At 48.8% G+C, this 27,770-nt stretch overlaps 2 protein-coding genes across 5 annotated transcripts in view; one reads left to right on the forward strand and one right to left on the reverse strand.

Moving 5' to 3' along the window:
* The window catches only part of SLC51B (SLC51 subunit beta), a 23,475-nt gene extending 12,380 nt beyond the window's left edge, over nt 1-11,095 (forward strand). For 3 of the 4 annotated variants that reach the window (XM_077881491.1, XM_077881493.1, XM_077881492.1), the window contains exons 2-4: nt 7,969-8,167; nt 9,122-9,212; nt 10,769-11,095. In XM_077881491.1, coding sequence (XP_077737617.1) covers nt 8,071-8,167; nt 9,122-9,212; nt 10,769-10,979 — 399 coding nt within the window. In that variant the 5' untranslated portion in view covers nt 7,969-8,070 and the 3' untranslated portion in view covers nt 10,980-11,095. Of the gene's footprint in view, nt 1-199; nt 638-7,968; nt 8,168-9,121; nt 9,213-10,768 lie in introns of those variants that run through there. The other variant, XM_077881490.1, reaches the window with a different exon arrangement.
* Nucleotides 11,048-25,490, reverse strand: RASL12 (RAS like family 12). Its single transcript, XM_077881489.1, has 5 exons — nt 25,292-25,490; nt 22,217-22,273; nt 16,600-16,673; nt 15,709-15,899; nt 11,048-12,941 (listed from the first exon to the last, which is right to left on the reverse strand). The coding sequence occupies exons 1-5, from the start codon at nt 25,392-25,394 to the stop codon at nt 12,566-12,568; spliced, it is 801 nt and encodes a 266-aa protein (XP_077737615.1). The 5' UTR covers nt 25,395-25,490; the 3' UTR covers nt 11,048-12,565.
* Between the last annotated feature and the right edge of the window lie 2,280 nt (nt 25,491-27,770).

The following is a 27,770-nucleotide window of genomic DNA, read 5'->3' on the forward strand; positions in this document are numbered from 1 at the left end:
TCTCCGGGTCACTCACAGCCTCCCTTGCTTTGCCTTCCCCCACCCTTGGCCCTCAAAAGGTCTTATTTTACAGCTCCTTGTAGAGAATTTACACAAGGCCATGAACTTCACTGTGAGAAAGCACAGGCTATAAAAGGCCAGGCTTGGCTCCTTGTGCCATGGTTAAATATTGATCATAGCAGGAAACAGAGGCCTGGGGTGGACAGACCACATATTCCCCCACAACAATGGACCTCCTAGACCGGGGGTCCTCCCCAGCCCACTCTCTAGGCTGGTGAGAGGATCTAGATGTTTTTTCTTTACTTGAGGCCAACATATAAGGAAAGCATGGAGCTCCTGGTTCTTTCAGATCCTGAAAGTCACATGGAGCCAGTTTGTCATCTGAGGCCACTCACTCAAGAGGTCATTCACCCTGGAGTGACGGAGGAGGTTCCAGGCCTGGGCGTGTGCCAAGGGCGTGTGCCAGAGCTACCAGATGGGCTCCACTGACACAGGCTCTGGAGCACGGCCCCACAGGGGACAGCTGTGTGGGGTGCTCAGGTACAGAGACCCCTTGGCACTCCTGTGAGAGAAGGACCCAGAAACTAGTGCTGCTCCTAACAGCAGATCAAGGCAGGACCCAGAAGCGGGATCCAGGGTGAGTGTCTTCAACCTCCTATGGGGATGGGCGGCTCAGGATCTTTGGCAGGAATGCCAGCCTAGCGGCAGATGGATGGTGAAGCCCTGTATAAAACGCAGGACTCTCCCAAAGCAGCCTAAGGAGACATGACAGCTAAATGCAATGTGATATCCTGGATGGGACCCTGGAATAGGAAAAGGACAATAATGGAAAAATCAAAGCCAAATGAATCGTGAAGTTTGGTTAATAATTTTTCAATAGCAGGTATATTAATATGATGCTCACTGTAGAAGGAAACTGATTAGGTGCTCTGAAGGAAATGTGTCCTTTGTTCCTGTGGCATCTAACACAACCAGGGAGGGCTGACGCTCAGTTCAAGTCATGCTATCATTTTGTCTTTTTGTTTGTTGGTGTATGTTGATTATAACAATATTATACAATTTAAAACACACCTTCTGGGGATCCCTGGGTGGCGCAGCGGTTTGGCACCTGCCTTTGGCCCAGGGTGTGATCCTGGAGACCCGGGATCGAGTCCCACATTGGGCTCCCTGTGCATGGAGCCTGCTTCTCCCTCTGCCTGTGTCTCTGCCTCTCTCTCTCTCTGTGCGACTACCATAAATAAATAAAAAATTAAAAAAATAAAATAAAATAAAACACACCTTCTGCTGTGGACATCAGCCACATGCAAATTTGTACACTTTTCTGATTAGTTCCAATACCACTCTGTCCTGCTCACTGTAGCTTTATTTTTTTTTTAAGATTTTATTTATTTATTCATGATAGACAAAGAGAGAGAGAGAGGGGGGCAGAGATACAGGTAGAAGGAGAAGCAGGCTCCATGCCAGGAGCCCGACACGGGACTCGATCCAGAGACTCCAGGATCACGCCCTGGGCCAAAGGCAGGCGCCAAACCTCTGAGCCACCCAGGGATCCCCTCACTGTAGCTTTAGAGTAGGTCTTGTAGTTGGGTAGCATCGGTCCTCTGACTTTGCTCCTCTTCTTCAATATTGTTGACTATTCTGGGTCTTTTGCCCCTGTCCATCTGTATAAACTCTAGAGCCAGTTTGTCCATATCCATAAAATAACTTGCTGGGATTTTTGATTGGTATTACCCTGGATCTATAGATCAAGCTGGGAAGAATTGACATCTTATTAGTTCTATTCATTAAACAACCCCTATTGGAACTGTTGTCTCAAAAGGTAAATATAATATATATGAGCATTAAAAATACACACAAATACATCAAATATATATTTAAAATATACATACATTAAAATATAATTACATGTATTGTTTTCATGAAGATAATGTATACTCATGAGAAACGTATGTAATACAGAAATGTTCAAAGTGAACATCTCACATGTTTAGACCCCATCCTACTTCCCCGGGGGGGAGTGAGTGTTGAGGATCTTGACCTTCACACTCTTTTCTCTATGGATCTGGGGGGGTCTGCATATGTGACATAAGTCTATGGCCAATGTTACTAATTAATGCAGACACTCCTGCGTCTGAGACTGAACAGAAAATCACAACCCCTTTTAGCAAGTGCTCTGGACAGACAGTTGGAGCTGGAATAGCAAATCACGTAGATTAGCCATTCCTGTAACTTTGTCCTTCCATTAGTCGACATATATTCAGTAAGTAATGAGTAAGTAGGTAGTATGCATCCAAGTCCCAGAAAGCATAAAAAAGATCTTTCTTTTTCCCTGAACTTCCATCTCTATCTTGACACACAAATGATCATTCATATACAAAAAACTTAGCTCAGTGTTATATTTGTGTCAAAATATTTTCCCTCAAAGTCTGACGCTTCTTCAGTTTTCTCAGAGTATTTAGAGTTGGAAAAAAACTCTGATGTCAATCCTTTTATTAGTACTTTGCTTTTCTGTTTGGCTGTTTGCCATCCAGCTGTTTTGGGATGTTCCTGGCTGAGCATCCAGAGGCTACTACAGAAGACAATGTCAGAGTAGGGGCACTTGCGATTGCCTTGGGGACCCTCCTGTTCTCTCTGCGTTTGTCATTGTTAGTAGTGCCACCATGTTTTCATGATTGGTCTGTTCAAAACCCCTCTCCTGTTTCATTTCTTAAGTTACTCTCATTTTCATTCCTGCTCCCTTTTTCCTCTTCCCCCAGAGATAAGTATCCTAATGTGCGTAATGTGTATCTTTCTTTAAAATATGTTTTTGTAAAATATGTATTACGTGCATATTTTGAATTTTCATAAATGCTATGGCATGCTCCCTTATGATCGAGGATAATTTTTGGGGGGATATATATATATATACACACACACTCAGGAGCAGGATTGCTGTGTCGTGGGGGGTGTATACTTACTTTGGCTGATTTGCTCTTAGGATGGCTGCCTGTCTACACTCCCTCTGTTAATGCCTGGGGCTATAGCCCCAGAGCCCCAGCAAGTCCCAGCCTTAGCTTAGCTACCTTTCAAACCAAGTCCATCTAATAGATGCCAAGTATTATTTCATTTTTTTTTTAAAGCTTTTTTTTTTTATTTTTTTTTTTATTTATGATAGGCACACAGTGAGAGAGAGAGAGGCAGAGACACAGGCAGAGGGAGAAGCAGGCTCCATGCACCGGGAGCCCGATGTGGGATTCGATCCCGGGTCTCCAGGATCGCGCCCTAGGCCAAAGGCAGGCGCCAAACCGCTGCGCCACCCAGGGATCCCTATTATTTCATTTTTGTTTTAATTTTCATTCTTTTGATTTCCAAAGAAATTGATCCTTTCTTCATATGCTTACTAGCCTATGAAGGGTTTCCTATTTCGTGAATCGCTTGTTTACATCCTTTACCTTTTTTTTAGGGTTCCTGTCTTTTTTTTCTTGTTAATTTGCAAGAATTCTTTGAATACTCTAGATATCAGTCTTTTCTTGATTTTGAGCATTGTAAGTATCTTATCCCAACCAGAAATGTGTTTGTTACTTGATTGATGGTATTCTTCATTGAATGGATAATCTTTTTTATATAATCAAATTCGTCAGTTTTTTAATTGAATGATTTGAGTTTTTATGGTTTTGTTTAAGAAGTCCTACTCCACTTCTATTAACTTTATGTTTTCCTCTTATATTTAGGTCTTTAATTTTGGAGTCTGTTTTGGTTTGCTATTTGTTAGATGTGCATCATCCAGTCTTCCTTTTCTTCATACAGTGAGCTAGTTTCCCTGACACAGTCTGCTAAACAATTCCTCCTTTCCCTACTGGTTATTAGAGCTACCTTTATTGTGTATCCAGTTTCCATGTGAACATGGGTCTCTATGAAATCTCTGTTCTGATTCCTTGGTATAGTGATTTGGTCTTGTGTCAAAACCACCTTTTTAATCACTGTCTCTCAACCTCTACTGGGACCAGTTCCTCCTCTTAGTCTTTTTTTTTTTTTTTTTTTTTTAAGATTTACTAGCTACTTTTGTGTGTTTACTTTTTCTATGTAAACATTAGAATAAGCTCATCAAGGTCCTCAAAAAATCTAATAGAATTTTGATTGTGACTGTATGGGATTATTAATTTGGAGATAATTGACATGTTCATAGTATATATCCTATCCAAAAACATAGATGTCTTTCCATTTATTCAGACCACCTATTTTTTTTTCTCTGTAGAGGTCTTTCGTATGCTTGGATAAGTTTATCTAGATGATTTATGGCTTTGATGCGATCTTGAATGATATCCTATTTTTATTTAATTTTCCAGTTTCACTACTAATGTGAGAAATGCTATTGACCTTGTATACAGCAACAAATGTATAAATGTAGAAGCAGTAAATGCTTCTGTTAGTTCTAATTGTATATCTTTCTAGGTAGATGATCTTGTCATCTGAGAGTTACAAGTCTCAACTCTTTCTTATCAAATCTCACACTTCATTTAATTGAATATATATTACATAAAATATTGTGTAAATTTAAGGTGTACAATATGTTACTTTGATACATTTCTATATTGGAATATGATTGTCTTGTAGCTATGGTTATCACATTACATAATTACAGTATGATATTGTCTATTTTCATTATATTATGCATTAGATGACTATGGCTTATTTGCTATTAGTTGCAAATTTGTACCTTTAAACAATATAAAGCTTATCTTCCCAACTCCCATTTCCTGACAACCACCATTCACTCCATTGTTCTTACAAATCTGACTTTTTTTTTAAGATCCCACATAAAAGCGGAATCATACAATTGTCTTTCTTTGTCTGATTTATCTTATTTAGTATAATGTACTCCAGGTCCATCCATCTGGTCATAAATGCCAGGATATCCTCCTTTCTCATGGCTGAATAATATTCCACTGTGTACGTACAACACATCTTTTTCATCCATTGGTCTGTCAGTGGGCACCCAGGCTGCCCTCATATCCTGCCTATTGTGAACAACGCTGGAAAAACATGGGAGTGCATATACTTCTTCAAAATATGTTTTATTTTCCTTTGCATATATTTACCCAGTGGTCAAATTGCTGGATCATATGATAGATCTAGATTTAATTTTTTGAGGAAACTCCATGTTGTTTCCCATACTGTTTGAACCATTATACATTTCCACCAACAGTATATGCCAGTTTCCTTTTCGCCACATCCTCCCAGCACCTGTTGTCTCTTGTCTTCTTGATGACAGCCATTCCAATGGGTATAAGGTGGTATCTCACTGTGCTTCCGATTCACATTTCCCTTCTGATGCGTGATATTGAGCATCCTTTCATGTGCCTGTTGGCCATTTTGATGTCCTCTTTGGAAAAATGTCTATTTTGTCCTGCCAATTTTTAAATCAGATTGTTTTGTTGTTTTTATTATGTTGTATGAGTTCTTTATATATTTTGGATGTTAACCCCTTATACGGTTTGCAAAAATTTTCACCATTCTATAGGCTTTTTTATTTTGTTGATTTTTTCTTTCATTGTATGGAAGCTTTTGAGTTTTATATAATCCCATTTGCTAATTTACACTTACTTCTTCTTCTTTCCTTACTGGGACCTCTAGGACTTATTATAATGGTCAAGTACAGCCAGCAAATTGTTGCCTTGCCATTTATCTTAAAGGGAACGCATTTAAAGCTTCTCCATTAACTATAAGGTTTTCTGTAGGATTTTTATGTTGCCTAGACCAAACTGAAGAGGTTTTCCTTCTACTTCAAGTTTGCTATGAGTTTTTTAAGATTTTATTTATTTATTCATGAGAGACACACACACACACAGAGAGAGAGAGACAGAGACACAGGCAGAGGGAGAAGCAGGCCCCATGCAGGGAGCCCGGGTCTCCAGGATCAGGCCCTCGGCTGAAGGCAGCGCTAAACCGCTGAGCCACCCGGGGCTGCCCTATGAGTTTTTATCATACATATCAATCATATGGTTTTTTCCCCCTTAGCCTATTAATGTAGTAAGTTATACTGATATAGTTTCTGATGTCAAACTGTCCTTCCATTCCTCGTGTTTAAGTTCCTTGGTAATGCTTTTTTAAATACATTGTTGAATTTGAGTAACTACTTTATTTAGGATTTTTGTGTCTACTTTCATAAGTGAATGGGCCTATTATCTTCTCTTCTTGCATGGCCCTCATCTAGTTTTGAAACCAGTGTTAGAAGAGCAATCCAGTTAGTGCTGTCTATTTTGAGGGACTTCTGTAAAATAAGAATCAATTGCTTATTAAAAGTTTATTAAAACTCATGATTAAAGCCATGTAGGCCTAGGTTTTATTTTTTGGAGAGGAGGACTTGGCTTATCATTTTAATTTCTTTTTTCTTAATAAGATTTTTTTCCTAAAGATTCTATTTATTTACCTGACATAAGGAGAGAGAGCACAAGTAGGGGGAGTGGCAGAGGAAGGGGGAGAGGCAGGCTCCTCGCTGAGCAGAGAGTCCTATGTAGGACCCCAAGATCATGACCTGAGCTGAAGGCAGATATTTATGAGACTGAGCCACCCAGATGCCCCTCAATTTCTTTATTATTTAGAAGTTTTCAAGTATCTTCCTTGAATAATTTTGATATTTTCTGTTTTTCTAGAAATTCATCCATTTCATCTAGTTTGTCAAGTCTCTTAGCATATAGTTCAAAATACATTTTTATATTTCGAAATCTCTGGTCTTTTTTTTTTTTTTTTTTTGGTCCTATATTTTATTTGCATCTTCTTTTTCTGGGTCAATCTTGCCAGAGATTTATTTACTAATATATTTTTTAAACCAGCTTTTGGTTTTGTTCATCATGTCCATTTCTCCCCTTGATTTCTGCCTCTATTTTTTTTTATTATTTCCTTTTTTGTTCTTCAGAGGACCCAAAGATTTGCCTAGACCAATTAACCAGAGGCAGAGCCAGATAAGGGACCAGCTTCTCATAGCCCAAAGTTCACTTCCGATGGCTTGCTGTCATCAAGCTGGGAGCCCAGAGCAGTTGGGAGAATCAGCGCCATGGCCTGGTCTCGGCCTGGGAACAGACCTGGCTGTGTCATAAAGTAGCCTCATGAGGCCACTGAGCACTTGAAATGTGCCTAGTCAGAATTGAGATATGCAGTAAGTGTAAAATTTACACACCAATTTCAAACAGTACCAAAAAGGTAAAATATCTCAACCATTTTTATATTCATTACATTAAAATGATAATATCTGGTATACATGGGGTTAAAGAAAATATGTTGTCAAAGTTAATTGTACCTATTTCTTTTCCTTTGAACGTGGACTGTGAACATTTTTGTATTAGATAGTAATAGTACAGGCAGTACAAGAATACGTCGAGATTTGTGACAGTTTGGGGATGGATGGAGCTTTGGTAAATACAGTTAGCTGAACCTGCTTTGTTCTGGAGGAAAGAAAACAGGCTCAAATTAAGGAAGGATTTATCCAGGGAGCAGGAGTTCAGGCTCTTCCGCTGCGCCTCACTTTGTAGCAGGTGCTGGCAGCTACCTCTCTCTGGCATTTTTCTATTGTCAGCTCCAGCTCACAGGTATGCCAGTCTCCAGGAGAGACACTGATGGGCCGGCCTAGGTGGGGACACGGGGGCCTATGATTCACTATCATATGAAAATCAATGGAGGAAAGTGGGACAATTCGCTAAGGAACCAGGGTGACAGAGCACATTGGGCTGCAGAAGCTTGATGGGGATGCTGGGCAGGCAAGAACAGATGTCCCCTGCAAGGGTCCCAGAGTTCTCCCTCCAGGTCAATGTCCCTCTCCATGTGTAATGAGTCTTACTAAAGATTTGAGTGACTCCTATTTCTCTGGTATCTGCCTCTCCAGACTCCACCTGGCCTGACACCCAGTTGTGCACTGGAGGAGAGAAGGATTTGGGCAGTAAGAGGGTCAAACTGGAGTGGGCTATCCCGTCATGCTCTCTGCTTTGTTTCCAGGTGTCTTCAGGGCTTCTTGCTCAAGGGCCAGGAAGGCAGCTGGAGAGCCAAGAGACCTAAGGATTTCCTTTTCCAAAACATAACCCAACTAGGAGCAGGGGCATGGACCACAGTGACGGAGTCACCCAAGCCCCAGCTGGTACCGTGGTGCCTCAGGAACTGCTGGAAGAAATGCTTTGGGTTTTTCGGGTAGAAGATGGTAAGTTGTGGAGGGCTGGTGGTGGGGGTGGTGGGGTCTGTTCCTCGACACAAGGAGTGGAATCTGGGTCTCCTTTATGGCAGGCTGCACATTTCCCCCAAGGCAGGTACTGAGGCTGAGGGATCTTCATTCCCAGAAGGGTCTGGCCTAACTGTACCCTCCACTTCTCGGGGCATGGTCATTCGTATTCTCATTTACTGGATCATTCACAAATATTTAATAAGTTCCTTCTGTGCACCAGGCACTGTTCTCAGCATTGGGGTTACGGTAGTGAATGAAGCACAGAAGTGTCTGCCCTCATGGAGCACACATTCTAACACAAGAGAAAATAAACAAGACAAGCAACTAAAATGCATAGCACATTGGTGATGAGCTGTAAGGAGGAAAATTAAGCATAGTAAGGGAGTGGAAGGGAAGATACTATGGTCAAGGAAGGCCTCACTAGGAAGCTGACATTTGAGTAAGGGTCTGCAGGAGGTAAAATGATGAGCCACAGATTATGTGGGGGAAGAGCATTCCTGGCAGGGGGAACAGGAAATGCAATAGCTCTGGAGCTGGATCCTGCCTCATTTTGGTTCAGGGTGGACAGAGCTTATTACCTAAATTCAAAATAGTCACTTGATGTACTCTCCGTTGGCAGTTGTTGGACACGGTTTCACTGCCACCCCTTCCTCCCCCTCTCTCCCCATGGCCACACTATTATCCAACTGTAGTGCTGTCCCTCATTAGACAAGGGCTTCTGCAGAGCAGAAATTGTCCCTCCCTACCCTCTCCCCAACACCAGAGCTCCTGCAGGGCAGGGGCTCATCTTCATTAGTCTCTACCACACTTGGCCCACAGCAGGGGCCAAGAGCTGATGCCATGAGCTGAGTCTGAGCCCAAGCCCCAACTGTGCATGGGCCTGAGGGGGACCCAGCCTTTCCTCAAGTCTCTGTTCCTTGTGTCCTTCCCCAGCATCTCCTTGGAATTACTCCATGCTTGCCCTGGTGGGCGTAGTGGGCATGATCAGCTTCATCCTCCTGGGAAGGAGCATTCGGGCAAACAGGTGAGCTGGTTTGGTTTGGGGGTGATCCCTGGGGGGTGGGGGATCTGCCCTCCCAAGGCAAATCTAGGGAGCGGTCACCTAGAGGTGCTGGCTAGCCATCTTTTGGGACAGCAAAATGCAGCCTTATAGAATTTACAGTTTGGTGGGGAGACAAGTATAGTTCAGAGTGACAGATACTCTGTGTGGGACAGAGTGTGTGGGAGCACAGTGGTGGGATCTGGGGCCTTCAGGGCAAGAGGGAGAGGGAGAGTGGACCAGGGAAGGCTTCTAGACTGAGGGACAACAGCCACCAAGCTTGAGATGCTGGAAAATGAGGGCCGGGCCATATGGCTGTGGAGTGTGACATGGAGTGGGGGCGGAGGAAGGACAAGAGGCAGGCAGGACCCAGAATTCCATCCCAAGGAATTCAGGTTCTAGCTCATGGGCATTGGGGAGCCAGAGAATGGCTTTGCACAGGGACATGAAGATTTGTTTTAGCAAAGTTAGTCTGTATGTAGGACATAAAAGGAGCCACAGGGGTGTAGCTTCTAAAAAGGTGACCTTGCCTTTCTGACCCTGTCAGGAAGCATGGCCCTTAGAAGGTTAACTCAGGGACTAAGTGGCTGTCCATGGGAGCAGCAGACACTGAGCAGCTCCCTCTACGGCCCCAGCAGAGTCTCTGGGCAGTCTCCTGGTCCCACAGCTGGGTCCCTCCACTATGGCCACGAAGCCTAGGAGTACCTTGCATAAAACCACCTTCGAAGGGAGGACATTTGGGGGAGTTACTGGAAGGAAGGCTAGGTCTTGAATGCCAGGTTAAGGACATGGGCAGTGGGGAGCTACTAAAAGTGCTTGAGCTGAGGTGTGATATGTGTGCACCAGAGTTTTAAAAACATGACCGGTGGGGATCCGTGGGCGGCTCAGTGGTTTAGCACCTGCCTTCGGCCCAGGGTGTGATCCTGGAGTCCTGGAATCAAGTCCCACATCAGGCTCCCTGCATGGAGCCTGCTTCTCCCTCTGCCTGTGTCTCTGCCTCTCTCTCTGTGTCTCTCATGAATAAATAAATAAAATCTTAAAAAAAAAAAAAAAAAAAGACTGGTGTGGGTATGGGGGCTGGTTTGGAAAAGCAAGTACCTAGAAGCAGGAAGACTAGTTAGGAACTTCCTGAAGTCCTCTGTCTGGGGATGAGGTGGATGAAGGTGGGGAGGGGGTAACAAGAACCTGCACTAAGCAGGAGGACAGGCCTGGGATAGAGAAAATGTCAGGAGACTTAAATGCATGTCCAAGATATGTGCTTCTTTGAACCCCATTTTACCTGTAAGGGGAGCATATGGTGATAATAGTTGAGCTCATGGTGGCTATGAGGATTTGATGAGATGATGCCTGGGTGAGTATAAGCTGTTTCTCTGCCGAAAGCACACCAAACTATCTCCGCTTTCTCCCCTAACAGTTCCCAAAACTGCCTCCTGGATTTTCCCCTCCAATCCACTAATCCACTTGGGAGACCCAGTATTGCCCCAACCACTCATTACTCCAGCTCAGGGAACCCAGCTTCAACCGTGTTTTCTCTTTTTCAGAAATCAAAAGATCCGGGGGAGAAACAAACCAGAAAAACAAACTCCAGAAGACCAAGACTTGGCTGAGGCTGAAACCAGAGATGACAATAACCTGAACATCCTAAGACAGACTTTGCTCTCAGAAAAGGAAAATTTAGTCCAGGTGGAGATTAAATTAAAAGAGAAAGATGTGTCACTGGTTTTCCCAGAGCTACAAGAATCAGAGACCTAGTAAGAGTTCAGAGCACTGCCCCATGCTGTCAGATAAGATAAATGAACTGCAATCAAACTAATAATCTGTTGGGGGGGGGGAACCACTTTTTATTAAAATGCTTCTGGAAGCAGGCATTTGGAATTGCATAATTTGTTCAAATGGCAGTGGTCTGACACAAGCGGCTTGGAGCAAAAGCACAAAATCCAGAACCGGCCTGTGGATCAGGAAGCCCGGCTAGGACTCCTCATGCGGTCTTGAGGGGTTCACAGCCTCACTCTGACCTCAGCTTCTCCATCTACAGAATGTGGCTGAAGGCTGGGGTAGAGCTGTTGTTCTTAACTCCACGTCCTGGGATTGCCAAGAGCAGGGTTCTGGGCTCAGAATCCCCTTCCACCCCTTCCTCCTACCTGAGCCCTCTCCTTTACCTGCTTATCTGCTGACGATCCTAAGAGACTTCCTTTGGGCCAGGGGCCCCCGAGGTAAACAGCATTAGAAGACTATGAAACTCCCTGTGCTAACAATGGAATCCCATTGGTGGGGGCGGCCCCAAATAATTTATGTAAAAAATTGCTTTATGAACTCAAAATGCCTTAGGTTCTATCTTTCAAAAGTGGACTTAGAACACTCAGAGCCATTGTTGAAGGTACTGGGTCCTGCTAGACCAGGCTCCCAGCTGGCATACTGTGTTTCTACCTACGAGCCTGGAGCAGGCTAACTGCCCACTGGGTGCTTGATACTGCCAGTTGCAGGTTCCCTGGAGTCCTGGGTGATGGCCACTAGAGAGAATGATTTTGTTCTGCAGTTTTGATCATTAAACTTCAGGAGGCTGGATCTGAGGCTCTGTAGAGCATCTGTAATTTAAGATGGGAAAATAAGGGGGCCCTGTCTCCTGGTGAAACAAAACACTGGAGGCTCCCTACTCTGGACGACCCAGAGCCCCCAATCCTCATTGAAAGCCAAAGCACATGAAATGGCCCTTCTGGGAATTTTACTTCTCACAGCCTGTCCCATAGGATTATTTAAGCCAGATTTGATTTGGGTAAACTGTGGGATTTATTGCCTGGGGCTTCTGGGAAGTCAGAGGACAACAGGAGGGCCAGGCTCAAGCCCCCACATGACCCGTAGCCGCTCTGCCCTTCTTGTCCACCAGGTGGTACTAGGACCTCAGGGTGCGCCTCCTGCGGACCGCTCGCCGCCTACCCTTCCTAGAGCTGGACCATGCAGAGCTGTCCACTAGAGGCCACATCTGGCCTGGCTGTCGCTAGAGCAGGGAGGGGTGATGGCACCACGACGGACACCACAATTTCCTTCCACTTCAGGCTGACCCAAGGTCTCTGGGTTGTCTCAGTAGCTATTTCCCTTCAGGGTCAGGGAATGCGGTGGTTACCATGGAAACCAAGGCCTGGAGTGAGCAAGAGCAGCATTCCTGCCTGTCCTTCTGGCTCACACTGTGAACTGGGTTTGGTGCCAGAAAGGGGTCAGCTGCTCACCAGAGGGCAAGGGCTATCGTTCTGTTTGAGGGAAGGCCACTGGGAGAGGCCAGCCCCTGTCCTGCAGCCCCACCCAGCTGCTGAGTCTGGGATCCTCAGACTTAGGGGGGGCCCTCAGAAGATCTTGAAGCCCTTCAACAGAGTCAGGGTGGGTGCCTTGCGCTTGCTCTGGGCCCGGGATGACTTCACCGTGACCAGCTTGGCCTGGGCCACGGCAGGCATTTCCTTCAGACTGACGGTGGAAAGTGTGTTGAAGGTACAGCTGGCCAGACCATGCCGGGCGGTGAGTGGAGCCTGGTGGGGCAGGGCCCTCTCCTCGCAGATGAAGAGGGGCCGGGGCAGAGAACTCTTCTCCAGCTCCCGCCGTGCCTCCCGCACCGCCTCGTGGAAGACATGCTGCACGTGCTCAAAGTCCAGGCAGGCGGAGACCTCGAAAAACAGGCACCCGAACTTGCCCGCCAAGGCCGCGCCCTCGGCCTTGGTGACCTGCCTGGTGGGAAAGCAGGGAGAGGCAGGGTCAGGAGCCTGCGTCCAAGTTGGGTGGGCCAGGGCCTACGCTCATCTCCCCACTCACTGGCTTTGTGACCTGGAGTCATCTCATCAGTACAATGGGATGAACATCTGCCTCTCAGGGTTGTTAAAAAGAATCAAGAAAGACCATTTGTACTGTGTGCCTAGTATAGTACCCGGCGCAGGGCCAGTACTCAATAAACAGTGGCTGATGTCTCCAAAGCCAGAATTCAGGAACAAAGCGTGGGCAAGGGAGAAACTTACTGGCTAGACCCTGCTTGTGGCCAGAAGAAGGTGATCATCTCCAGCCCTGCCTCTCTCTAGGTTAGGCCAACATGGATTCTTGGTCAGGAAGTGAGCCACCCTCAGCCCTGGCCTGTTGGATCAGCTCTAGAAAAAGGCCTGGACTGAAGGGTGTGAGGCCACAGAGGCCTCAGGATGCCTGTGGTTGGCAGAGGTCTCAGGGCTCAGGCAGAGTTTTGCCAGTTTGTCCAGGGGAGGGGCAAGGGACAGTAAGGGTGAAAAGGGGAGAGGGGACAGCACCCATTGTCAGCTTCATCCTACATCCTCTTTCATGGCAGTGGGATCAAATATTTAACTGGAGGGATCCTAGCAGCTTCTGACCTGAACATCAAGGTGAAAGGAAAAAAGACTGGCTCTTGGGTAGGTCAGATGTCCAGAAGAAGGAAGGGGTGGACCCTGCCGATTGCCCCACCCGCCATTCAGTGGCATAACCCATGAGACAGTTGGTGTTGGTGGGAAGAGGTTAATTTGGCGAGAGCAGGGGGGACTGTGAGTGGGCTAGCTGCCCAGGCAGAATATTAGACAGAGTGATTGTGACAAAAAAGTCCAAGGGCAAAGCATCTAGACTCCCCACCCAGGGCTGGTGTCCTGTCTATAAGCTCACTGCTTCCTGAGGAACCCTCTTTGAAGGAATACTTGGTATTATTTGCTTTTATGATGAACTTGAGTTTAAAGACTTCTCATTTGGGGGCTTGAATGTTGAATTTTCAGAAACCAGCACCCCATGCATGCAGACATGTATGTAGATGGGTGACACAGGCGTGTAGCATTACCCTCTCTTATTTTGTTGCAGCCTGGTGACAATTTTATCAATGGTTCAGGAACCACTGTTCTAACCCACCTTCTCCCGTTTAGTTCCAAGACTGTCATGGGAGACGACACGCTGATGCTCAGCTACAAGACTGACTGCCCATCAAATCCTGACCCACTACCAGGCTGGATCAGAGAAGGAAATGAACGTAAATGCCATGACTTTCCTTAGGGAATTGAAGCTGCTCCGTCTGAGCCCCATAATCTTTGTTACTTGTTCCCAAACCATTTTTACACAATCTTTTTGGCAAAGATTGGGATCAAAAGAATGGTCTGGTTTTTTCCCCTCACACTGAGGATAGATTTACCACAATCCAGTCTTCTGACCCCTTTTCCAGGCATTGTGGGCTCTGATTCCTCTAAACCCACCTTCTGGGGGCACCTGGGTGGCTCAATGGTTAAGCTTCTGCCTTTGGCTTGGGTTGTGACCCTGGAGTCCTGGGATCAAGTCCCACATCGGGCTCCCCACAGGGAGCCTGCCTCTCCCTCTGCCTATGTCTCTGCCTCTCTGTGTCTCTTGTGAATAAATAAAATCTTTTTTTAAAAAAACAACAAAAACAAAAACCATCTTTTGGTTTCAATATGATACAAATTCCTTCATTCCCTTATTCTCTGAGATGGAATTTGTCTTCGTCTGAGGGCTTGGTGGCCTTTGAAGGCTCCTACAGTGTCCCCTCTTCATGAGATGCTCCTCCCTTTCCCACTGCCCATCTGATTTGTTCTGCACCAAAGGTCCCCTCCTGGCTGATACTAGTCAATGGGCCATTGGGGCCTGGGGAAGCAGGAGTGACTGCCATGAACAGGGAGGGATAGGTGGAAGATGGGTGGAAGGTGCTGTATTTTGAAGGTGGCCTGGCCACACAGGATAAATGCCAGTGCTGGAGAAGGGCAGTGGGATTACTCATCAAGTGGAAGCATCGTGCTTTCAGGGGCCAAGCAAGCAATTCAAATGTATGCAGAGTGGAGGAAAGCCAGCAGGAGTGGTAAGGCCTGTGGTCAGCTGGAGAGAGCATGCCCCTCCTCAAAGCATTCCAATTCTGGGTCTTTTAAAACACTGTGCTCGCCAAGCAAAATGCTGCAGTGTCTGCTGATAATCTGTCCTCTGGCCTAGTCTGTGACCTCTGATTCAAGTCCAATCCTTTCTAAGAGAAGCTGCCCTCAGCACAGCCAACTGGGAATGAGCGAAAGGCCATGCTTGGGTGAGGCGAAAGCTGGTTGGTCCTGAACAGACACCTGCTCAAGTTGCCAATCACAGCCTTCCTTCTCAGAACCGAAATTGGGCACCAAATAATAACCAGCCAGCTATGAGGAGTGAGGATGGAAGGTCCTATCAACGCAAGGAAGGGTGAGGCCAAGAGAGACCACAAAGCCCCATGAGGATGGAAGGAGTGGTTTCTCTTCTGACTTTTAGGCTCCAATCCCTGTGTGGGCCAGAAGCTCTTCCCTTTCTGCCCTTGCCTGTCTGGAAGCACGAGCACCCTGTACCCTTTAACCTAAATTTCGAGCACCCTGTACCCTTTAACCTAAATTTGAGGGGATTACTTTCCTTATCAGACCAATAATCCCTGATGATGACACGCAGCCTTTCCAAATGAGGAAATTGAGCTCCAGGGATGAGGACAAACTGCACTCACCTGTACTGGGCCATGTCCAGCTTGTTGCCCAGCAGCAGGGCAGGGGAGCTGCGCTGTGTCTCCTTGGCATGCAAAGCAAGCAGCTCCAGGTAGCTGCTGCTGTCCTCGAAACTCTGGCGGCTGTCCATGCTGTACACCACCAGGAAGGCGTGGGCCCAGTTCAGGTAGCGCTCACAGTTCCTGGGGGTGTCCTGGGGCAAAGGAGAGAAGCCTTGGTGCAGGGAAAGGTCGTCCTCTGAGCTGCTCCATCCCACCACCCCACTCCCTGGGTCTTTGTATATTGTTCCCTAGCAAAGCCCTTTGCAAAGGGACACTTGAGTGTGGATTTGGCTTGGTGTGAAAGGAGACATTGTCTCAGGAGCCTCACTCCCAGCACCCAGCCAGAGGCTTGGAGACCTTGGCCTCTGGGGCACAGAGCCAAGACTCTGGTATGGCTGCTACAGAGACCTGGCTGTCGCTGGGCACTGCTGGTGTGGGGTCAGGTTGATGGTGCCCTTTGGCTTCTGAGAATAATTGGTATCCAGTCCTCGTAGGGGGTGGTGAGAACATCAGGGGAATGTGTATACTGGGGAGAGCTGGGCTGAGGAGGGGCCTCCTCATAAACGTGTGTGCCCTGTCTCCACATGTGCATGAGCATCAAGCCCCAGAGCTGACATGATCTCAGAGCTGACACCAGCAACCATCAGGTCTCCCAGGCCCCATCCCATCCCTTCTCACTTGGCAAGAGTAAAGGTTCAGGCCCGGAGAGGTCAGCGCCTCATTCAGGGGCACATCATAAACTAGAGCTTAAAAAGTTTACAAATTCCCATCTGAGGCCTCCAGCCTGGGATCAGGACTTCTCGGGAGGCTGCACTGACTCTCAGCTCTCCAAGGGTAATGGGGTAATGTTACCGGGTCTGCAGTATCCATGACCCTCAGGTGGACAGGCTGGTGGTCCACTGTCTCCTCGGAGCTGTAGGTGTCCTCTGCAACAGATGGGCAGCCAGGTCAGAGGCCAGGCAGGCCACTCAGTGCTAGGCTGGGTCTGAGTCCCAGCCTCCCTGTGCTAGACCCTGGGGGTATCTATTCTGGGGCTGGCTGAGTTGGGACAACTGGAAAGGCCTTAGCTCTCACCCAAATGGAGAACACGGACAGAACCTCCCACCAAGGAGATGCTGCTCTGTCAGGGCTCAGAGCATAAGACGTCATTCACAGAACATGCCACAGGGGATGGGACTGTATTCTGGGTCCACCCACCAAGTCTACAGGATAGAGTGTGTGGCCCACAGGCTTGGTTAGCAGCAGAGGCCTCTGCATTTGCAATGCCAGCGCATCCCTCCCAAACTTCTCCACCTTCTTCCCTCTGACCATAGTACCTGGCCCACGGGAAAGCCCCCAAGGATAAAACTCCCGCTCCCAGTAGGAGAAAGGATGGGAAAAGAAAAACGCACAGCATATGGCATGGTGTGTGTGTACGTGTGTGTGACTCTATTCAGAACTCCCAAGAAGGTTTAGAAATAATCCTTATCAAAATAATAGCAAAGGAGTCTAGGGTAGTTGAATATTTTAGGTTGGACATGTGGAATCACACCCAACTTCAGCTACCTGTTAGCTCTGTGACTTGGCCAAGTCGCTGCAGCTCTTTTGAGGTTGTTTCCTAACTTTACAATGGGGACAACATGGGTGCCTGTGTGGCTCAGTTGGTCGAACCTCTGACTCATGATTTCGGCTCAGGTCATGATCTTGGGGTCCTGGGATCGAGTCCCATGTCGGGCTCCACTCTCAGCTTGGAGTTTGCTTCTCCCTCCCCCTCTGCTCCTCCCCCTGCTTGCTCTCTTTCAAATAAAATCTTTTTTAAAAAAGTAAAGTGGGGATAACGTGATAACATTAGCTAAAAGTTTTCTAGATTTTACCCTGTACCAGGCACTGTGCTAAATGCTTGTCCCCGCACCCTCACAGGGCTGTGTGAGGACTGGATGAGCCTCCAGGCATGGGGCCTGGCCCACCCTAAGTGCGTGGTAAAGGACAGTGGGGATTGTGGTGCTCCAAAGCTTACAGGGCAGGTTCACATTCCTAGGTGGTTTTTTTCTTTTTCTTTTGAAATAATTTTAGACTCATGTAGAAATTGCAAAATAGTACAGAGAGTTCCTGTGTGCCCTTCCCTCTGCTCCCCACAATGTTAACACCTTACATAACCATAGTACAGTGATCAAAAGCAGAAAATTGACTTTAGTACCACACTATGAATTAAACTACTGACCTTATTTGGATTTCCTGGGTTTTTACCTTTTTTTGTTGTTCTCATGACTTCAAACCTGAGAAAGCAGCATGAGGCCAGGCATGCAAAGAGGACCTCATTGTCATATTGGTAATCATTCTCCCTACCTCCAACCTTCCCCTATGCCACTGGCCCATGTGTATGAATATACTTGGCCATCATCTTTCCCTGGGTGCCTCTGTGCCCCCAAGTAACCCCTAAGAAGACCTGTTTGGGCAGAACTAGGGCCCTCTCTGTCTTCCTCCACTCCCCAACCCTGGCTGAATTCACAACCACTTCTCTCTGAGAGCCACTGGCAGTCAAGCCAGGCCTGGACACATGCCAGGTCCACTAGCAGCCAGCAGGAATCACAGACAGCTCCCATCCCCAGCCTGTTTGGGGACTTGGATAAATAACTGCTCTTATTCAAAGACAAAAAAAAAAAAATCTAATGGAAAATATGCCCCAAATGTTTAACTATATTTGGTGCAAGAAGAGCTGCCCCTAGATGCCTACATCTTGTTCAGATTTTTACTTTCCTGCCAACGTTGTCTAGTGCACCCCTCTTAGTTGCTCCATACCCCCCACCCCTACCCCCAAACAGGCATTGTGTCCTTCCCAGTCCAAGGAAAAATATTAGTCCAACATTGGCCTCCTGTGGTTCCTCACAGCAAACAGCCTTTCAAGGTTACTGTTCTCTGCATTGTAGGGAGATGAAGCCCAGAGGAGGGAACTTGCCCACTGCCACACAGCACCCCATCAGTGGAAGGAATCTGGCCTTGGGTCTTCTAGGCTGGGCTCCTCCCGAGAGGACCAGCTGATCCTCGAGCTCTGTCTGGGCAGAGTACAGGGGAAGAGCAGAAGCTCCCAGTCCAGATGTGGCACATGCCTGGGCAAGCTGGGAGAAGCCTTGGAGATCATTTTATCCTGCTTCTTCTCCCTTGGCAAGTGAGGTGACTGGAGGTGGGGGGTCCTTTCCAAGTCACAGTCATGTCCTATCTTCTCATCCCCAAGTCCTGCTCTCTAGGGCATTCTGGGGTACTTAACCACATGGGTTTCATAACTCCTAGTTCTCCCTAATATTCTGAGGACTTTTTTTTTTAAGATTTTATTTATTCATGAAAGAGAGATACACACAGAGGCAGAGACATAGGCTGAGGAGGAAGAAGCAGGCTTCCTGTGGGGAGCCTGATGCGGGACTTGATCTCAGGACCCTGGGATCACAACCTGAGCCAAAGGTAGATGCTCAACCACTGAGCCACCCAACTGCCCTTATTCTGAGGACTTTTATGCTGAGAGAAGATTCCTCTTTCTCAAACTATTTTCCCCTTGTTTATGCAACAATAATTTTCTAAAGGTGCTAAAGGTGCTCTGATCAGAGTGTGTGTAGGATGATGCATCAGAAACGGTGCCCATGTTCTTTCCAGAGCAGGATGAGGGAAAAAGAGGTGAGAAGCTGTCATTCTGCCCTGGGCAAGCCAGGCAAGGAGCCCCCAGCTCCTCTGTGAGAGGATGCTCTTCTGGGGACCCCTACGTCTTCCCGGAGCATTCAGCACAGGCACAGCCTTTCCATAAGCACTCCCTCAGCTCCTACCAGCTTTCCTGGCCACAACCCTTACTCAGACAGAGCACAGGCTATTGGCCCCATCTTCCAGATAGGGAAACTGAGGCTCAGAGAGCCCAGTGCCACACAGATCTCTGATTCCAGGCCCTCTAGAGCATAGGCTGCCTTAGGGGAAAGCTGCTGGAGTGGTACCCATCTTCCTATGTGCCTGAGGTTCTCCAAGGCAATTCACTGAGCCCTCTCTGCCTCAATGTCTTTACCTGTAAAATGGGGATAATAGTTGGAACTCTTCTTTAAAGGCTAATCCCAAAACCCAAATTCAATCTCATGTTGAAGAGCATCTATGTTGTGCCTAGTACCATACTCCATGCTGGAAATGGGAATGAGTAACACAGGTCTCCACGCTCAAGAAGCTCACTTTCGGTTCAAGGAAGACCTCTGAAAAGGAATGGTTTCACATGTCCCAGTGGCTAACCTTCCCCCTTGGATGCTCAGACCACTCTCCACAGAAAGAAAGGCTCTGGTCCCAGAGTCCCCACTGGACAGTGGCTGGAATTTTTAGATGGTGGAGCAGAACTCCCAAGGAGTGCCACTGGCCTCCCAGAAGGCTGAAGGAGAGCGTCTGGTCATCTCTCCAGCTTCAGGTTCTTAGGCTGGGGTGACGGACCACTGTGGAGCTGCTGCCGGCGCCCCCCTGCCCCCCACTGGACAGTGTGATCTTACGTTCCACTCTCAGGTCAGAACTCCAAAATGACTCAATCAGGAAGCCCAAACCACTATACTAGGCTCTTCTGGCAAGAACCTTCAAGAAGGGTAAGGATTGGGGACAGGGAGGAGGACACTTGGAAGTAGGCTGCCAGAGCAAATACAGGATGACCAGTTAAATTTGAATTTCAGATAAACAGCTAATATTTTTTAGTATCAGTATTCCCCATCCAGGCTAGGCAGCATCTGGCTTTTGAGGGACCATCCTTGGAAATAATCATTTTCCCTTTCCAGATAGCCCTGCTTGTATGCTTTGACTTCCTACTTCCTCCCTGTCTTCACTGCCCCACTCCACCTGATTTCATGTTCTGGCCTCGCCCCTCTCAACGGGAGCCTGGCCAGCACAATTACATCCTGTGTCCCACTCCTATGGGCAATGGACTCTGCTAGTCAAATGGGGTCCCCCAGACCTGCTGTGTGACTCTGGCCTGGAAGCCTCAGCTCCTTGGGCCTCTTCCTTCTTCTGAGGCACCAAGGGGTTGGGTCTGAGTGCAGGTGGTCCAACCAGGCTTTGAGAAACAAACCCCTTAGGGACTGGCAGTGAGCTGGCTGCCCTGTACTCTTGACTTAACCAGGGGACCTCCACCTCTTTCTCTGTTTGACACCCTGGGATTCTATTTAAGATCACCTGGAAAGAAGGGCTTCTGGTACTTAGGAAAAAAATTCTAGAAATCAATAGACTAAATAGCCCTGAGGTCCCTTCCTGTTCCGACACTGGGATTCAATATTCCAACCTGAACTTAGGGCACCAATGGGCTCAGGGGCTCTTTCTTCCAGGTGTCACAGTACGTTCCATCTGAGAACTGTGGCAGAGGTTTCCAGTCCGTGCCCCATAGCCCTGGGTTTCTGGGAGGGCCCTCAGGGTCCCACAAATGCTTTAAGTCTTAATGAATGAGAAAAATAGTCCAAGACTGCACCGCTCATTTTCATAAGGCTAAGTGTATCCAGACAACACTATTTTTCTCAGTAAACAGTTTACAATAAACAAATGTTACAGATATAAACTTTAAGGAAAGAAGAAGGAGGGGCGCCTGGATGGCTCAGTTGGTTGGGCCTCTGACTCTTGATTTTTGGCTCTGGTCATGATTTTGGAGTCCTGGGATCGAGACCCAAGTCAGGCTCTGCGCTCAGCGGGGTATCTGTTTCTCCCTCTGCTCTTCCCCCTTCCCATTCTCTGTTTCTCTCTCTCTAATAAATAAATAAATAAAATCTTAAAAAAAAAAAAGAAAGAGGAAGGAAAAGTGAATATGCATTGAGTGTCTACTGTGGATCAGATACTAGGATAAATCTTTTACGTGTGTTATTTCTTTAATCCTCTCAGTAATTTTCTGAGATAGGTATCTTTATGTCCATGTAACAGATGAGGAAATGGAAGCTCAGAGAAGTTAGGTTATTGTTTGAAGGTTGCACAGCCAGAAAGTGGCAGAGCTCGGGTTCAAACCGAGCTCTAATAACAGAGCATCCTTTCTTCCAATATGTCATGATATGGCTATAAAACAAGATGAGTTTTCTCATGTGGTTCAGAATGGGCCAGAAGCCAGTACCACTAGAGAACTTCTCAAATGTTTTGTCCAGCTTTTCTGGAAAAGTACATTGAGTGATCATTTTGAAGAATAACATTTAATGGTTGTAGACATTCTGCTGTGTTTGATTTTTTTTTTTTTTTTAAGTCTCACCATACCTCATATTCTAGGGCAAATCAGCCTGTCTCGGTTCTCTTAATTAACCCAACCCCCAAGTTGTCAGGGGTAGGCTGTGGAAGGATATATTTCTGGCACTTAAACCATTTTGTCCCATGGGCTGACTCATCCTAGTGGCTCCTCCCCTCTGCCCTCAGATAATGGATCCTGGCCAGGCCTGGTGAGCCCACCACAGTGTAGGCATGTGCTCTGGAGGACTCAAGGGGGACACAGTAGGAGGAATGAGGAGGAGTGGTTCCTTACCCAAGTTGGGGTCATATTCGCTGATAAACCTCCTGGTCAGAAACTTCACGGTGAGAGCTGCAGGAAGCAGAAAGAAGTGGCTGAGTCTTCCGCTGCTGTGTCTGGCTGCTGGCCCCTGGAGGTTGCCTCTCTCATTTTAGGGAGGCCCCATCTAGCCTCTGTGACTCCTGGCTGACACTAAGCTCAGCTCTCTGGGGGGATGAGTCTGAGAGCTGAGAAGTTGGTTTGAGAAGCTCAGCAGAAACCAGAAATATGGGGAACCATATTTCCTCCAGTTGCATCCTGGCTTTTTTTTTTTTTTTATGGCAAGAAAAGCTGTGAGAGGCAAGCCTAGGCAGGGTGTTTATAAAGACTCGAACTAAGGGGTCCAGGACCTACACAACCAGTTACCTTAGGGACAGTCTGGTGAAGCTCAAACTGGAAGGGAGACATCCCCCTGGTCAAGTTGTGAAAATTCTGAAATGTGGGGCACATCTATTCTGGTTTTGGATATAAGCCAAAGAGTAAGAGCTGAGTTGACTAGTCTGTGATCCCCGGGAGGAGCATGAATACTCACATCCCAAGTAAACACACTCCAGTCCTTCATCCCCTTCATCTCAAGTCTTGGCTCCAGGCTTGGGCCTCCACACTCATCATGAGTGTCCCAAAGAATGTAAAACCTAAAATGAAGTTCTCCCCGGTGGAATTCATTAATAGGATTCTGATTCTGTTCAGAATTTAGCCACATAAAGCCTAGGGCCAACCAACTGTCATGCTGGACTCTTTAAAAGTAATGTGATATTTTAAAGAAAACCCTTAAAATTCTTCCCCAGGATTCCTAACAGTGTCATTCTGCAAACTAATACCCAGGGAATACATACTTTAAAATTTAAATTCCTTCATTCATGTAGTCACTGGCTAAACTGTACCAGTGACAGAGCTACAGACACAATTTGACTTTCAAAGGGAAGAGGGCAAATCTTTTCTGTAACAAAATCTTTTCTGTAGGAAAACATGATTCAGAGTCCCCTCTCTGAGTCAGGGGGCTGGTCTCACAAGTGGAGAGGAGGATCCCATCAAGTCTCAAAGAATACTGCTAACAGCCCATGTTGGCCAGTCCACTAATGGCTGTGACTGTAAAAGAGCCGGTGAGGAGCCCCCTCTGCCCTCCTACCTTCAACTGCCTGGGACTGTGAGTGGCGGTGGGAGGGGGAGTATAGACCCTTTTTCTGGGTCTCTGTCTATGGTGACACATTCTCCCCTAACCTACCTGGGCTCCACCTGGATGAGAGCTGCTAGGAATGGTTAAGGCAGTTTGTTGTTGGCAGAAATGATGTCAGTGGCAACCCAAGATGTTGATTCATCAAGAATAAGTCCCAGGCACCTGGGATCACAGTCCAATGTGCTTTGAGAAAGTCAAGAGAGGGGTCTGACTTGAAACAAATACATATGATAGGAATGTACACTTTGTTCCATTCCAGGGAATTGGGGTGAGCCCTTCCTGGAGAATCCCAATAGCCAGTGACCTCTACCACATGCCTTCATCCCCAGCCTACAAGCTCATAGGGGCCTGGGCTTCCGATCAGCGCCTAACAGGTCCCTTTGGTGCCAGCCACCAGTGCTGACTGGGGCCCCAAGGAGAGGAGATGCAAGGCGGTCAACAGCAAGGGAGAGACCAGTAGGGGACTGGGAGACACAGAGAAACACAGGGGGAGGGGAGAGACCAGCGGAGGACGGGGAGACACAGAGACACAGGGGGAGGGGAGAGACCAGCAGAGGACGGGGAGACACAGGGGGAGGGGAGAGACCAGCAGAGGACGGGGAGACACAGGGGGAGGGGAGAGACCAGCAGAGGACGGGGAGACACAGAGAGACATGAGGGGTGGGGAGAGACCAGTAGGGGACTGGGAGACACAGAGACACATAAGGGGTGGGGAGAGACCAGCAGGGGAGCGGGAGACACAGGGGGAGGGGAGAGACCAGTAGGGGACTGGGAGACACAGAGAGACACAGGGGGAGGGGAGAGACCAGCAGAGGACGGGGAGACACAGAGACACAGGGGGAGGGGAGAGACCAGCAGAGGACGGGGAGACACAGAGACACAGGGGGAGGGGAGAGACCAGCAGAGGATGGGGAGACACAGAGACACAGGGGGAGGGGAGGGAGAGACCAGCAGAGGATGGGGAGACACAGAGACACAGGGGGAGGGGAGGGAGAGACCAGCAGAGGACGGGGAGACACAGAGACACAGGGGGAGGGGAGGGAGAGACCAGCAGAGGACGGGGAGACACAGGGGGAGGGGAGAGACCAGCAGAGGACGGGGAGACACAGAGACACAGGGGGAGGGGAGGGAGAGACCAGCAGAGGACGGGGAGACACAGGGGGAGGGGAGAGACCAGCAGAGGACGGGGAGACACAGAGACACAGGGGGAGGGGAGGGAGAGACCAGCAGAGGACGGGGAGACACAGAGACACAGGGGGAGGGGAGGGAGAGACCAGCAGGGGAAGGGGAGACACAGAGACACAGGGGGAGGGGAGGGAGAGACCAGCAGGGGAAGGGGAGACACAGAGACACAGGCGGAGGGGAGAGACCAGCAGGGGACGGGGAGACACAGAGACACGGGGGGAGGGGAGGGAGAGACCAGCAGGGGACGGGGAGACACAGAGACACAGGGGGAGGGGAGGGAGAGACCAGCAGAGGACGGGGAGACACAGAGACACAGGGGGAGGGGAGGGAGAGACCAGCAGGGGAAGGGGAGACACAGAGACACAGGCGGAGGGGAGAGACCAGCAGGGGACGGGGAGACACAGAGACACAGGGGGAGGGGAGAGACCAGCAGAGGACGGGGAGACACAGAGGCAGAGGGGGGCGGTAGCTAGTGTCACAGACACCGGGAAAGACGGGCCAGGAACCCAAGGTGGACGAGAGGCCGGGGAGGTGAGGGCAAAGCAGAGAGAGCCAAGCCAGAGAGAAACTGAGGCAAGGAGCCTCCGGGCGTCGACGCGGCCCCCGGGCGCAGGAAGCCCGCAGTCACGCGGGGCCTGCCTCCAGCGGTCCGGGGCGCACCCCGCGCGTCTCCGGGCCCCGCGACTCACCGGACTTGCCGGCCCCGCGGCGCCCCAGGATGGCCAGGTTGACCTCGAGCGGCGCGCTCTGCGGCCCGCTGCCCGCGCGCGCTTTCCCGAACACCGAGGACATGGCGACGCTGCTGGGGGACACGGTCCCCGGTCGGAGGGCCCCGCGCAGCGCGCCCGCCCGTCGGGGCCCGGAGCGCAGGGCCGGCGAGGGCCGTCGGAGTCCCGCCCGGGCCGGCGTCGAGCGCCAGGCGGGCTGCGTCCCGGGCGGCGGAGCCCGGCGGGAGGAGGAGCCGGGGGGGGGGGGGGGGCGGGGCCGCCCGAGCAGCCGCGCTCCTTGTAAGGGCTGCGGGAGCCCCCGCGGGACGCCTCGGCCGCTCCCCACGCGGGGAGGCAGCTCCGCGCTGGCCCCGCCCCGGGCGCCCGGACCCCGCAGGGAAGGACGGGGGTGGGGGGCGGGAGAGAAGCAGCCCCGGGGTAGAGGCTGGAGCGGAAGGAGGTCTCTTCCCACCTGCTCGAGAATCCGCTCCTTCCTTTGTGCTACCCGCAGCCCCCGCCTCCTCCTCCGGGAAGCCTGCTGGGTTCAACCCCGGGCCTTTCTCTAGGTCACAGCCGCAGCCAGCTCAGCTTGGCACACAACTGGGCCCTTCACTATGGGAACTCGCAGGCAGCACTGCAGTGCCCAAGCGGAGCCCTGCGCAGGGGAGGGGGAGACCTCCTTACCAGCATTTCATGGTCAGTATGGGTTCGGCTTTAAGAAACCACCCACCCCGGATCACTGTTTTCTCCCTAATGGGAGCTAATGACTTGCAGGTGTTTGTGGTCTAGTGTATAAATGGAGCGTTTTCTTTATTCTAAAACCTGGCACTCTCTTGCCTACGATGATTCTAGGATTGGTGGATGAACCTGGTAGGGGTCACCTGTCATTTCTTTTGGGACCCAGGGTAAATCTGGTCATGATGGATACAGAGCAAAGGGCCCACATGGGAAATCCAGACGCTTAGGATCTAGTGCCAGCTCTTTCACAAAGTGACCTTGGGCAAGTCACCTGACTTCTTTGAGCATTGGTGCCCCCATCTATAGAACTAGAGGAAGGAGAAAATAAATCCCAAATCCCATGATGTGATTCAGGTCTAACAGAGAGTGACAGCATAAGGTTTAGTACTTTCTAGAACCCGTGGAGCCTCTCTTTTGGAATACTCCAGGCTAGAGTGGAGAAGGGCATGGGAGTCTCAGAGACCCCTCACTGCAGCCCTTCTCCCTCCAACCTCCATAACTCCCTTCCTTGCCCCTGTTAATCTACCCACCCACATGAAAAAGAAACCATGGAAATCCAGATCAGTAGGCAGAGTCTGGGGTCAGAGCCTGATGGTAATAACTTCTCAACCAGAAAGGAAAATTATTTTCCAGGGTAGGACATGAATACTGACTCAGCCTAATTGTATTTGTAGGAGATAATGGTAAACCAGCTGTGTTATTAGGACTAATGCCCAAGGGTTTTCCTTTGAGTTGTAGGTGGAGAAAATTGGGAGCCAAGTTTTTAGCCACCTCCCTGGACTGGCCCCAGTCTTGTGAGGACAGGCTGGTTCTGAATGGGGCTTATGGGGAGAGAACCAATTTCATCAGAGAACTGCTGGAGAGACGGGTAAGCTGTGGACCCCTGTAGGCCCAACTAGGTGTAAACTTGGGCTCTGTTATGGCCCTGCTTGTGTGAGCCTTAAAACTTTAAGACTGACCAGTAGGTAGGCATTGCAAGGAGGCGGGTTCTACCTTCATGTGAACCATCTGAGCTGTCCCTAGTTAGAAGGGACTATCTTTAGAGGAAGTGAGCCTCCCAACCCTCAAGGCAATCAAGGGGGTGACCACTTCAAGGAGGTGTTGTAAGGAGACTCCTTCATGACCTGCAGGATGAGATGGGATGACCCTTAACTCTCATCTAGGTTAGAGATTATTTGAACTAGTTGCCAGCTGGTTACTCAGGTCCTCAGCCTTGATTGCTAATTGCCCAAAGCCTACCTGTCCTATGAGGCCTGGGAAGCCTGGGAGGAAAATAGTGCCAACCTCACAACTGTACCCAGTCCCTCTCTCCATCCTCAGTCTCCTTGTCTGGGCTGCTTGTCCACCCAGAAGCACCCACTGTGGACCAGGCCTTTGGAATCAGCCACTTTCTCTCAAACCACAGAATAAGCAGGGATAGTATTAAAACAGGGATAGTATTAAGGGTTAGATGAGATGACATGAAAGTGTCCCACCCAGAGGTTGGAACAAAAGATCGTTTCTTTGTTTGCCCACTCCCCCTGGGCAAGAATAGCACACATTTCTCACCTGTCTACAAAGAAGCCACAATTGTTTAGCAGCCAGAAGTTTGGACACTCAGGGGCAAGGGAGAGGTTTTTCTGTAAGGACAAGTAGCACAATCCTTATTCCCTATCTCCAATCTTCAAGGCTCTTATATGGGGCCCTCAAAATGAAGAGGATGTGGCACCTGGTCCGTCCAGCA

Source organism: Canis aureus, chromosome 32 (assembly GCF_053574225.1).
Source record: "Canis aureus isolate CA01 chromosome 32, VMU_Caureus_v.1.0, whole genome shotgun sequence".
NCBI classification, from domain to species: domain Eukaryota; kingdom Metazoa; phylum Chordata; class Mammalia; order Carnivora; family Canidae; genus Canis; species Canis aureus.